Source organism: Aythya ferina (genome assembly GCF_964211825.1).
Source record: "Aythya ferina genome assembly, chromosome: 27".
NCBI lineage: Eukaryota > Metazoa > Chordata > Aves > Anseriformes > Anatidae > Aythya > Aythya ferina.
The window spans coordinates 1,441,060-1,454,038 of NC_140310.1; the positions used below are offsets into that span (position 1 = coordinate 1,441,060).

At 39.0% G+C, this 12,979-nt stretch overlaps 1 protein-coding gene across 3 annotated transcripts in view; it reads left to right on the forward strand.

Moving 5' to 3' along the window:
• The window catches only part of SLC23A2 (solute carrier family 23 member 2), a 58,163-nt gene that overhangs the window by 12,772 nt on the left and 32,412 nt on the right, over nt 1-12,979 (forward strand). For 2 of the 3 annotated variants that reach the window (XM_084499311.1, XM_084499312.1), the window contains 2 exons: nt 11,043-11,317; nt 11,870-11,968. In XM_084499311.1, the coding sequence (XP_084355437.1) occupies nt 11,186-11,317; nt 11,870-11,968 (231 nt within the window). In that variant the 5' untranslated portion in view covers nt 11,043-11,185. Of the gene's footprint in view, nt 1-1,780; nt 2,063-11,042; nt 11,318-11,869; nt 11,969-12,979 lie in introns of those variants that run through there. The other variant, XM_084499313.1, reaches the window with a different exon arrangement.

Sequence of the window (12,979 nt, forward strand, 5' to 3'; positions counted from 1 at the left end):
TAAATATACAAGTCTTGTTTAATTGGGTACTTAAAATAATTTATGCTTTAAAATCAGTTATGCTTCAAACTTTGATATTCAGGGCAAGTGGCATTTGAGTTTGTTTGTTTGTTTTTTTTTAACTGCAACTATTTAAAATAAATAATTCTGGACATTGGAGTCAAAAAGCAAATGGCTTATTTTTTTTTTTCTTGCCATTGACTGTTTAGTCCTTTAGTTACCTGTAAGCACATCAAATACCCTGAACCTAAAATAATTACCAGCATATCCCTCAAAAGCGTTGTACCTGGACAATCTTATAGGCAGCCAGTGCACCTGTGGTGCAGCACTTTATTTATAGTCTTAAGATATAGTGATGCTTGCCTTAGGGTCTGTAAGCTTTCTCTTCATTGGATTTTGCATATGTTTTGCGCTTTAGGTGAACATCAGTGAAAGCATTGGGAATCAGAAATTAAGAGCAAAGGAAAGAATCTAATCATTGAAAAGGAGAGGTAGGAGATAACTTCTCAATGTCTCTGTGCAGTGGAGATGGAATGCTGGAAAATGTGTGTATGTATATATACACACACTGCATAGAATTATCATTGGATATAATTGGCTTTCTTTAATGTGTTCTTAGAAAATGAATAAAAAATAATGCATGTAATAAGTGTCAGCTTTCAATTAAATGTTCCCTAATCAATTTTTCATTCTTTAATGAAAGAACAAGCACATGCCGGTATCTGATCTGCTGATGGTAGCAGCGTTCAGGTCTTGACAATTAAGTAAGCTCTGGCAGTCTGTGATGAACTTCTAAAATTGCGTAATGCTTGCTTTGCTTACTGGAAGGGAGCTAGGTGGCGCCATCGGCCTGTCTTTTGCCTCCACAAATTTGGGTTCAAAAGGTGCGTTTCAGGTAAAGAGAACTCATGCTGCCCTCAGAGGTCTTCTCTTGGAGATATGGAAGTGGCAGGGAGGCTGCACGTGAACGCAGGCAGTGTCCCATAGCTGGGTGCTGCTTTCTGCTGGTTTGCTTTAGTTACGGTATCGGCTGTAGAAGTCATGATGACTCATTAATGCTGCAATGCACGTGGAGTATGTGGAGAGGTTGCCCCGTGATCACTTTCCTCTTAGGGTAAGGAAACAGTATACGGACTTCAAAGCAAATACAAAGTGTTTGTTTGTTTGTTTCCTTTTAGAAGCAATGGTGCTCTGCATGTACATGTGTGAGACTTCAGAGAGTGGGGAAGGTTCAGAGTGAGCACAGAAGGGTAGTGCCCTTGACACAGGGCCATCCTCATGCAGAAAGAGGTAGATCGGGGAGAGAAGAAGAGTAATGTTGTGCCTCCCTTTCCATCTCACTCTGTTCCGAGGCCCTGAGTATCACTTTTATGTGTCTTTTTCCATTAGTGAAGTGAAGGAGCCCAGTACATAATACGTTGTGTGCTCTCAGTTCTTGGTGAGATTGTGGTTTGTTAAACTTGGTTTTATGGAATAGAGCTTTGAGATCTGGGAGCTCTTGAAAACTGGCTAATAACTAAGAAAAATACTTCCATGCAAGTTGCACAACTGAGGTTTACGGTAATGCTAATTTGTTCATCACTGAGACGGTTGGAGAAGTATCCCAATTCTGATTACAGCTGCTGGAATCAGGCATGTAAATATTTATGCAGCTTGAATTTAGAGGCCCTGGCCAGGGTTTCTGTCTGTAGCATTGCAGGTTATGTAAAACACTTGAACCTCCTTGCTCAGTTTGAAGTGTACGCACTCTGCTGTTACTTGGAGATACTGTCCCTTCACTTACTTTTCGTAACTATGGCAGAGGCATGTAGTAACAGTTTATGACCATGTGGTGTCTTCCTGCATTTCAGCCGTTGTGTAACGTGCAGAGATGTTTATTGGGCAAAGTACAGTTATACAATGTAGTGAGCCCAACCAGATTATAAAAATCCTCCGTCAGGATGTCTGCATCCTTTCAGGCTGTGGCTTGCAACTTGAACTGTTGCACTGAGCACAGACTGGAAGAAACACCGTGGAGGAGTTGGCCGAGACAGTCTCTAGAAGTCAGTACAGGTTTCTGGGGGTAAGTGCTTCTCTAAATCCAAATGTTAATGGGAATGATTACAGGAATTCAGCTGCTATAGTGTAGGAATTATTAAATAAGGAAACTTAAATCTGATATACTCAAGTTTTGAATAGCTTAGTTTTCAATATACCCAGGATTTGGAGACTTAGTTTTTCATTTAAAAATATCAGCATCACTGTAAACAGAGATTCAGAAGTATTTACCCTCTTTTCTGTTTGCCTGTAAACTTGGTCTTCCTTTTAATTTAAAATGGGAGGAAATTATATGACGTTTATGTAGCTTAAAAAAGGGGTTTTAAGAATGTTTGACCCTAGATGTACAGCATCTTGGTCAGTTTTTGAAAGTGTCTTGAATTCCAATCTTTTATTAATAAGTTACGTTAAATGGGAGAGAAAAGCTTAATTATTTCAAGTTATGCCTAACAGAACAACTATATATCTGTGTGTGTGTATTGTGTAAATTGTGTAATCACTTACTGGTTTTATATTGCTTACTGGACTTGAATTGTTTTCTTCCAGCAAGGAGTATCTGTTTCAAAAGTAGACTTAAGAAAGGCAGAATCTTTGGAAAGGAGTTTCATAGTCAGAGTAGAAAAACTTGGCACATTACCCAGGTTTGCTTAATAAATGGAATTTTTCCTAGACGAGTCTCTAACTTCACCTTTGTTTTAATGTGATGAAGGTCTTGGAGAAAAGGAGCTTTCATCGAAGTGCCAAGTAGAAGTACAAAGAAGGCTGAGAAAAGATCCAGTGTGTTCTCAGGTTGCTTTCCAAGTGCTGTAAAGGAGCTTAATGAACTGCGTATTAACATTCATAATAATGTGGAAGTTTCTGAATTCTTAGATTATTAATGCTTCACAGGGGAACTCTAAGGACTGTATTCTATTGTAAATCAAATTAATGCCTACTGTAAACAGGGATGGATGTGTACTTTGCTGAAGGTAAGACTATGAAGTAGTAATATGTTTCATAAAGGACAGTGATACGGTATTAAATTTTTATTTATGTTGTCATTGCTATCTAGAGAACATTGCAGGTGTCATTTGGTATCAGTCATATAGTGTCAAGTTGTAAAACTATCTCTCAGATCTTGCTTATGTCTTTGAAGTGTATTCTTACAGTTTCTTCCAGATACTCCTTTCCTGCTCATTCATTAGGATATTTGTTAGGACGCAGATCATTGCACATGTTGAGTGCATCTCCTATGGAAAGTAGTGCACATAACTGCATAGAATTTTGGCAAAACTGTTGCCTATTGGAACAATAAAGAGAGGAAAGTGGTGTGAAAAATAAGCAAGTAACAGCTTGACAGATATTTTTGACCAAACTTGAACCTTAATGTTGACCAATACCTCTTGGAAATATTTGTATTTAAGATATTTTTGTTTAGATTCATAGTCAATTTATCTCTTTTTAATAATTTGAGTAACCAGGCATGTAGTTTTTGAAAGCTATGAGCTCCTTTGTTAAATATCTCATTCAGTTGGATTTAAGTCCTCCTTTCATCAAGCTCATTCACATAGGAAGTTAATGAGATTTACCTAATGTGCTTTAAATCAACAGAAGGTTTGAGCTGGGCATAACTTTTCTGCACGGCTTTGTGTAGACATGCTATAATAATGTTGGTCAGTTGTTAAGACATACTATTCTGGATGGCAGTCAAAATACCAACTACTTAAAAATTCATTAGTGCCTACAAAGAAAGAATACGTTGGTGCTTTGAAGACGTACTTTGAAGTGAGAAATGAACTCGGGACTGAAACTCCTTAAAGTGCCCATCAAATCTTGTTTTTTAAAATCTAAATGTTAGAAAGTCAGGGCATATTTAGCAGTGCTTGGTCCACTTCTGCTGCAGGTAAAGGGAAATTAAGTGTTTTGTTGATGTGTTGCGTTAGGAATGTAAAGTATGCTTGTACAAGTGTGGATGTAGCTCCTCTTGAGCAGAGGGGAAAAATCTTACCTGCGCTGTTTAAGGACATTGCAGCAGTTTAGTGCCATTTCATTTAATGGGAAGGAGCTCTGGGCACGAGTGTGGTAGAGACAAATCACAAGTACTTTTCAGACCAAAGAGGCTCTGTTTCAAAAGAGCCTGAGGAAATCTCTACTTAAGACTAAACCAGGAAGATAGTTTTTACATGTAGCAACAGAAGATTAAGTACGGATGCTATGCAACTTTTTCCGCATCTGTAAGATGGTCAAAATCCCCTGTAAGGCTGAAAAAATGCCCTTGGGGCACACCTACATATCTGGAACGGTTTGTAGGGTAAGGAGCTGTAAGGAGCTTGCAGGAGCTGTATCGCAGCACCAATCTCAAAATGAAATTGGGATAGCCGGTGCTGTGGTTGTGGGTCTGCTGAGAGGACTTGGATTGCTTAACATCAAGTGATTGCTGGGCTTTATTAGCTGCAGTGATGAGATATTTGTTGATGAATCCTCTGAAAATGGGAGGACTTTTTTGCTCTGTAGAAGAACATCAAGCAACTTTTTGGTCAGCTTGGAGATGCAAAGTTGCTACTCTTCTGATTGCTTATAATTTGGTCATTAATTTTAATCCCCTTGATAAAGCACAGCCCCATTTTAAAGACTTCTAGAAATGATACTTCAGACTTACTGTATTTCTGCTGCTGAACAGCATGTGCGGATGGCAGTGGCAAGCAGGCTGGAAAATAAAGGGGTGAATCTCACTGTGAGGATTTCCCAATGTTAAAAATAGCTTAACTCAAGACTTGTGAAAGTGAGGATGTGTATAAATGTCCATCGCTGTGGCTCCCATCTAATACATGGAAGACCAGGTGTGTCTAATTACAAGAAGAGAAGTCTTATTATGATACTTCAATGGCAGAAACTCAGTACAGAAATCTTGTGCAATTCGTGTAACCAAAGCCAAGAGCAATCCAGAGAAAGCTGCTTCTGCTGTTCCATAATTAACTGGGAATCGCCTTGCTTTTGTGTTCTGTTGTGTGTCTGGCCAGGGGTGGCAATAACCTTAAAGTAAGCGTGCCTAATTGGAATTTGCATAAGTTCCTTGGTTGTCTGCGTTGCCGGTCTTGAAAGCACAGAAGCACTCCTGTACCAAACTGATTAGGGAAAGTGTTTCAGTGAAGGAGTTTCTTTCAAAAGTTCCCTGATCTCTTGGCATGCATCCTGCTGTCTTCCACAGCAACCTGCAGCACCCTGGATGCTCTTGTGCTGCTCCCAGCTGCATGGTTGCCCATTCCCCTCTGTGGGGTCACTTGGAGAGTGCCAGCTGGCAGCAAACCAACGGTATCTCTGTCCTACAGCACACCCTTTGTCTTCAATACATCCTCGTCCTCAGTGATGTAGAGTAGTATTAGCTACTTGGTCTAATGGTTTAGACCATGTATATTCTAACAATAAAATATCCGGAGGTGCAGGCTGCAGGTTCCTCTCCACATTTCTGTCTTGTGTCTATTGCCAGAATTATAATCACAGACATCACAGACATAAGAGGATGTCTTGATTTGTATTTAGACACAATGTGTGTTTTAGGGATGCCATACACCTGAAACTGGAGATGGTGGAACTTAAATCCTGCCAAAGTTCAGGTTACTTGCCTTAAGTGTTTTGAATGTATTTAAAATTTAGGTGAAGCTAACCTTGGCTGATGTAAGGTTGGACAGCTTCTGGCAGAGCATCATGTATGCTTGCAGAAGAAAGTTGAGTCTGACAGCTAATTATAAATAATAAATTGAAGTTTGTAATTAAGCTGTCACCTTAATTTGATTCTAATCGCCTTACTGTATGTGATAGACTGAGCTCTCCTGGCTCTTCAATCATCTGTAAAAACCAAAAAGATCCTGGGTTGGATCTGACATTTCTCCTTCCTCCAGGCGGCAAGACGTGTGCTTGCCAGGTGGTGTACCTACATCTAGTGCTCCTGGGAGCTTTTCCATCAGTATGCTTGAAAGAATGTGCTGTTTCAATGCCAGCTACTTTTATAACCACGCCTGTTGTGCTCCCTTTACGAATATTTCCCTTGCACAGTATTGTAGGGACACCAAATGTAGGTCAGTCCCTGATTTCCCACAATAGAGATTGAGAGAAAAGGACCACAGTTGCTGCTTAACTTGGTAAGTCTGTTTGTGACTTGTGTTATGCTAAGAAGAAGTAGGAGGGATGTGCTGACCTTTCAGACTAGCTAGTATGCTCCTTTTAACTCTTTTACCAGCTGGTTTGCTTGTCTCTTAGACCTCACCCTGTAAAACATTTTGTTTGAGGAACTGCAGTACAGCAAGCCACAAATACAAGCTAACCAATTCCCGTTTCTCTTGATCTCTATATTTCTCATGGTCTCTACAGACAGTTCTGCTGCTTTGCCAGGGTGTTAAATATTTGCGATTGTACAACAGTTTCTGGCTGCAGCTGTGGCTTCAGGGGACATGGTACCTGTTCTAAAATGCTTATGCCCCATCATGCAAAGCACAAAATGAGTTTTGTGTTCAAACTTTGTGCTTACTGCTAGTATTTATCTGCTGTGCTTTGTGCTGGGTCAGCTTTCTCCTGCCCTCTCAAAGCAGCCACATGAATCAATATGGGAAATCTAAAATATTTTGGCTAGCATCTCTGTGTGGTGCGCATGGCTCAGTTGCTAAAAGTTTGAGATCCAGCTGAAATTTGGAAAGACCCTCATGGTTCTAGGAAATTTCTGTTTTGAATTTAGTAAATAAGGTAAATGCATAAAGCTTGTTTCCTCTTAAGCTTCTGGGGTTAAAAACAACAACGAAAAACATAACACTAACACTTTGGAAAAATGGTAATTTTCAGCATTGTAAGTCATTGTGACAATCATGGGGGAACATGGGGGAACTTCAGATCCGAGCTGAGTTTTTTGCAGAGGCTTAACCTCTAGTTCTGCTTGTTGCAAATACCGGGAGATGAGCATTACAGTATTGACAATATAGCATGTTAAAGACCCTCAGACATAACACTGTAGAGAGCAATGCCATTAAAGCAAACTTTAATTTTTTTGGTACTTCGTAGTCATTAGTGGGTATTCTCAGATGAATAGGAAAAACAGAGAACAAGTTTAGTGTGATTCAGCCAAAGACTAGGTCAAGTAATACTGCATTTAAAGAAGGCGATACAGGTAATGGAGAAGATGTGTTTGTATAACTGCATATTTCTTTTAAGGGGTTCTTGGTCCATTTTTCCTTTCCGTGTTAATAAGCTCTTTATGTATGTGTCTATCTGCTGTAATGTCCAAGTTACTGAATGTAGTAAGAGATGGATTTTCAAATTGTCTTTTTAGACAAGCATGCATGCAGTTCAGTAGCTTGTGAAGTAGGAACTTCTCTTACACCTTGCCTTGCTATGTGGGCAGATTTCTCTGTTGGAAAACCTTCGTTTTCTTCAGTGGATGGACATTTTTAGTTGTGGCAGTGATTCCAGAATGACATGCAGGGAGAATTGCAAGAACAAAAAGATAACTAGAAGATAAATATGTTGAACTATGGTCTTAATTGAATATCTCCATCTCTTACAGTTCTTAAAACTTTTTCCTTCCCTGAATGTTGAAAAGCTCCATAACTCATTTTAAACAGACTAGGAGCTTCTGTGGTAAAATCAAAAATGTAGCATTAGCAGTCACGGAAATACAGAGCTTAAGGACTACTGAACTGTGTCCAACCAGACACTCCTGTAGTTGTGTCTTGCTAGTGTTGGAACCAAACCTTGAAAAAGATCTGTGTAGGAGAAGGGAGAATTGTGTGGAAGATGCAGCGTGACCATTGCCCAGTTCCTGCCAGGCAGCCAGCTGGGCTTTCCTCTGGTGGACTTGTATCGGGACTATCCCCTGGGTAGGCTGTTTGTTTAGATACCAGTCGTATCTAAAGCATGCAAACCCCTGTCAGCTTCTGGATTTCCTGAGTTAATCATGTGTGAGTATTGAACATAGTCGCGTATAGAAAAAAATAAATGTTAATCAGTGTCCCGTGGAAGTTTCACTTCTAGCCTTCACGTTTGGTCCCAGATGACAGATAACTTGTTGTTACGTGTGCACTTGGCTGATGGCAAGCGAGTTTTATCTCCTGTTATGTGACCTTTTGGCTTCTGATCAGTTGGATTTGTTATGGAGGGCTATAAAATGTCTGAGTCACCTTGTTTAGCTGTGGTCAGCTGGTGGGATAAGAGCTGTGATAAAGGAGATTGATATCTTTCAGATGACCTGAATGGCTGCTGCCTAAAGATTCTTATTTTGACTCGATACTTCTGATTGCAAAATAAAAGTATTCTGAGGATCTGTAGTTTCTGTCAGTAAATACAAGATTAATTGCTGGGTAGAAGCCAGTATAGTTCATAGATTTGTTCTCCTCCTTCTCCTTGGACAGCCCCCCAACCTACGTATGTGTAGTGTTTTTGTGTGCACATGTGTAGGTGTACACACTTGTGTGTATATAAATGCACACTCTTGCCAGGGAAATAGCAGACAAGGCTATTTTTGTGTGTTAATTTGGAGTACTTTGTTTGCCATCATCTGGGAACCCTCATCCAAACAGTACCTTTCTAGCTATTGTGTTTCAGCTCTAAATTAATACAAGGCACAGCTTATTTGTGTGATCTGCTGATGTAATTCTCAAGAACAATACCCAAGGAAGTATTGCATGTTCTTGGAGAAGATATCAGTCCTACTGTTTTGCAATGCTAAATAAAATAAGATTGTGTAGTCTTTTGCATCAATGGAAATGCTGTTTAATACTAACTAAGAAGCTTATCGTGTTGGAATACCTTACACCGGATCTCTTGAAAGGCAGGTATCCTCCTGGTCTGACTCTTACAGTAGTACTTTATTGACATGGCTGTATTAGTTACAGAAGTGCAATTCGTTCCCATTCCCTCTACAAATCTGAGATGATAAAAGCTGCCAGAGTAAATTAAGCCTGTCTCCATCACTGATTTTCTTGGAGAACAAGATGTATCTATGCTGAAAGAAAAAGATTCCTTTCTTTTCTTTTATTCACGCTTTTTTGTGCCTCTACACTCAAAGCAAACAAACCCTCAAAATAACAAACACCTGTCTGCACCAGTCTTTAACTGGTTGAGCTCCTGGTTAATTCCTGAGCTGGTTAACTCCTCTCTAATCTGGTCGTGTCACCTCTCAGACCTGCACACAACAGACAGTTTGGGGACTAGTATTCCCATCAGTATTTGAGGAGGCATCATTGGTTATCTGTGTACTGAGAAACAAACTTATGTACAGGTGCTGTTCATGTCCAGAGATATACATTTTTGAAGTAGAAGCATTTTTGAATAAAAGCATGCGATTATTGTAAAAATGGAAAGGCATTTTATAAAAAGTCAAGATGGCATTTGAAATTGTCCTGTCCTTTAGTCTTAAGTGCAAGTGAGAAAAAATTAGCCATGCTATCTTACTATTTACTTTAAGAAATAAATCTTAATTAAACTCTTATTTGAAGGCAGTACTTTACTTTCATTTTGATTTTAATTAGGAATGCCTTTTAAGGGCATTTCAGTGCCCAGTGAGTATTTCTTATGAATTTATATTTTGTGTCTTGAAAAGTTGCATCACTTTGAAAGATTATCTCTTTCACCTCAAGTAACCAGAATTTTCTAGCAAATGGGCAATTAACAACTGTTAAGAGATTTTAAAATATTAGTACTTTATAATTTTTAAGGCAGTCCTAATTCGCCTCTGTCAAACGGGTCTTTCTCAAGTTTAATTATTATTGCAATTACAGCAGATATTCGAGCTGCTGGCATTTTTCTGAGCAATGTTTTGGACAGGAGGTTTAAGAACAAAAAAACACTAACCTGTACTTTTTGGCTTTCTTATGTATATATAACTGAGATTTTTGAATGTCTGTTAGCAGTATTTCCACCTCCTGCAATCAGGTTGAAAATGTCACTTTGAAGTAATGCCAGTGTGCAGTGGGGTTTTGCCGCTTGAATGCATTACTGTTTTTGCAGAAAATTTCACTTGTTATAATTTTGAAGATAATTTTTCAAGTTCTGTCATGTACTTTCATCTGTAGCTTGGCTTGTTTCATCTGCAGTTGCCTGCAACTGCACTTTCATTTTTAAAGCTCGGTAACCACAAGTTGCAAGATTTGGTTTACTGCGGAATTTTTCGATGCTGTCCTGCAGGAAGTTTAGGTTCAAATCTCTTAATTTGTGCTTGTTTGTCTTGGAAAAGGCAAAAGTGTGGATGGACAAGGACTGGCAGGTCCCTTTTAGAATCAAACATGGGAAAACTATACTGTGTGGTGACTCATCTGGTAAAACAAGAGAGAACCACTAAGATGTATGTATGATCTTTACTGTTCCTGTGCCAAAACATTTGTAATACCAATTAAAATGCAGTTTTGTCCAGAAGCAGTTGTTTCAGCATTATCAGGCACATAACTTTGAAAGTCCTCGAGAAACTGGGATAATTTGGGGGTAAAGGTGTAGAGCAGAAGGGGCTGCTTCTGCCTGTCTGAAATAGGTGCAGTGCTTCACTGCCTGCTAGTCTTAGCTTCCCGGATGTTTTGTGATTAATAATATGTTATTCTAAAAGGAAGGATTTAGATATTCAGAGGCAAAGTCATGATTAGGTCTACAAGTTTAAATTCTTTGAAGAAGCATGAGTATTGTTTGCAGATATACAATAGCAAACTGTTTGGCATCTCAGTAGAGCTGAATTACAGGCTCACTTTGTTCCCAAATACTTCTGTGGAAATAACAACGAAATAGAAACAAAACCAGCATTTAAGTATGCTATTAGTAATGGAAGACCACAAGAGAAGAATGAGAAAATAATCACAATATTCCCATCCTGAAAGAATTTTAAATGCTCTCAGCTTTATTTTTCTGTGATAGCTGCTCATTATCAAATCAAAAAAAGGAATGCTAAGTACTCATGAGTTGTGGCTGTGAGAGGGGAAGCAAGTCTGAAGGGCATATGTGTTTGTACATGTAACTTGGATAATCAAGGAAAAAAATAAATGTCGTTTTAATTCTAGGTGCTAACAGTACTTGAAGAAAGCAACCTTTCCATCTGGATTGTTGAGGAACTTTGTGATTCCCTGAGCTGCTGCTGTTTAAATAAGGAATTGTCCTGTTAGTGCTTGGCTGGTCAACCCAGAAGCATTCTCTTGTGTACTGTATGCAAGTCCCTGACATTCTGGAAACGATGGGAATTGGTAAGAATACCACTTCAAAGTCGGTGGAGGCGGGAGGCTCAACAGAAGGCAAATATGAGGATGAATCTAAACATCCCACCTTCTTCACCCTGCCTGTAAGTAGCACATTCAAGAACTGCGTACTCAAGCTCAGTGTGAACCAGTGAACAATGCTTTGTTCTTAAAATGTCATACAAAACCATTATGTCCTTCAGTTGTTAGTAAAACCTCTTTTGCCATTTATTACTGCTTATATATACGCATGGCCAGTTATGTTTTCTATAGCTATTTCCTGTGTGTGCTCCAAAGCAGTAGTGTTTACAGGACGTGGGATTCCCTGTGGGATTCATGATTAGAACAATTGGTGGTCATACTGCAGAATTCACCAGCCCCTAATAGAAGTATGCTGTGTTCCTTGAGTATGAGTAGCAGGCAGCAGCTACAGTTGTTTAACTTACTGTGATTTTCAGTTACGTCATTTATGTCTAGGCTTCAAAGAGCTTTGTGTGAAGCTGTAAGAGAAATGGTTGCTTGTCATGCACGTTACCATTTCTAACAAAATGTCAAAGGTATCTGTTAAGGACAAGGAGGATAAAATGGCTGACATGAACTTGCAGAGAAAATGTTTATTTTAGAACCTTTTTGTTTTGCTTTGCTTTGTTTTTAAGGTTGTCATTAATGGTGGAGCAACATCCAGTGGTGATCAGGATACAGAAGACACAGAGTTGATGGCTATCTATACTACAGAAAATGGCATAGCAGAAAAGGTATGTAGTTGCATCCTTCTATGCAAGAGCTCACTCTTGGTGCTATTATTTGTTCTCCCAGCTAAGTAAAACTGGAGTGATGTTCTTCTTCTGACTGAATGTGCTGACTTGCAGGTTCAGATCAAGTTTGGGGGAGTTCTGTCCCCATGACTCATCAGGTCTGCAGCTTTTGTTGCTGAAGTTGGTGAATGACTCAGCAAATCTTACAAACAGTTTATTCACTGTGACCTGCCACCTAAATTCATAATATGCAATTTTTGCATTTCTTGACTTATATTGGCCCTTTCACATGATTTCCCTGCTAAGATCATTTTCCCTTGTTCTTCAGTTTAATTTTTCCTGTATTTAGTCAAGTAAACTGGGAAGTGTTGAATACCTTTGAGACTGGTGTCTTTCCCAGTCTCTTCTAAGCTCTAGCCTCATAAACCTAACTTTCTAACCTTCTCGCAAGTAGGGAACTGCTTATTATTTTGTGACAACTTTTGAGTCAGGTCGTTCATAAAGGCCCTCGGATGTTTTCCTTAGGACAGCAATGGCTTTCTCTTTCCTATTTGGGAGCATTTGGTCGATAACTGAAAGGAACCCAATTTGGTTGTGATTTTTTTTTCAGCTTTTTTTTTTTTCCCTCTATCTTTCATTAATTCTGTTTAATAACAACCTTGTAAGTAGAGATAGTGTGAATCACCTGAACTTTCCTTTGAAGTAAAGGAAGAGTATTATAGGAAACATGAAAAGCAACTTTTTCTGAAATGTTTATTATTGAAGTGGCTCTGTGGTTTGGCATTATCCCAGAAAAGCCTCAATTTGACAAAATTTTTCAAATATCCTAATTGAAACAAGAATTAAACCCCCCCCACACACACAAAACAAACAAAAACAAACAAACACTCTGTTCCAGGTAAGAGCATCGTGACGTTTGTTTCTCTGAGGCTGTAACTTCTGCTAGGACAAGGATGTTCTTGTGTAGTGGAGTTAGTTTTCTAACTTGGATGTCAAAATTCACTTCCAAAT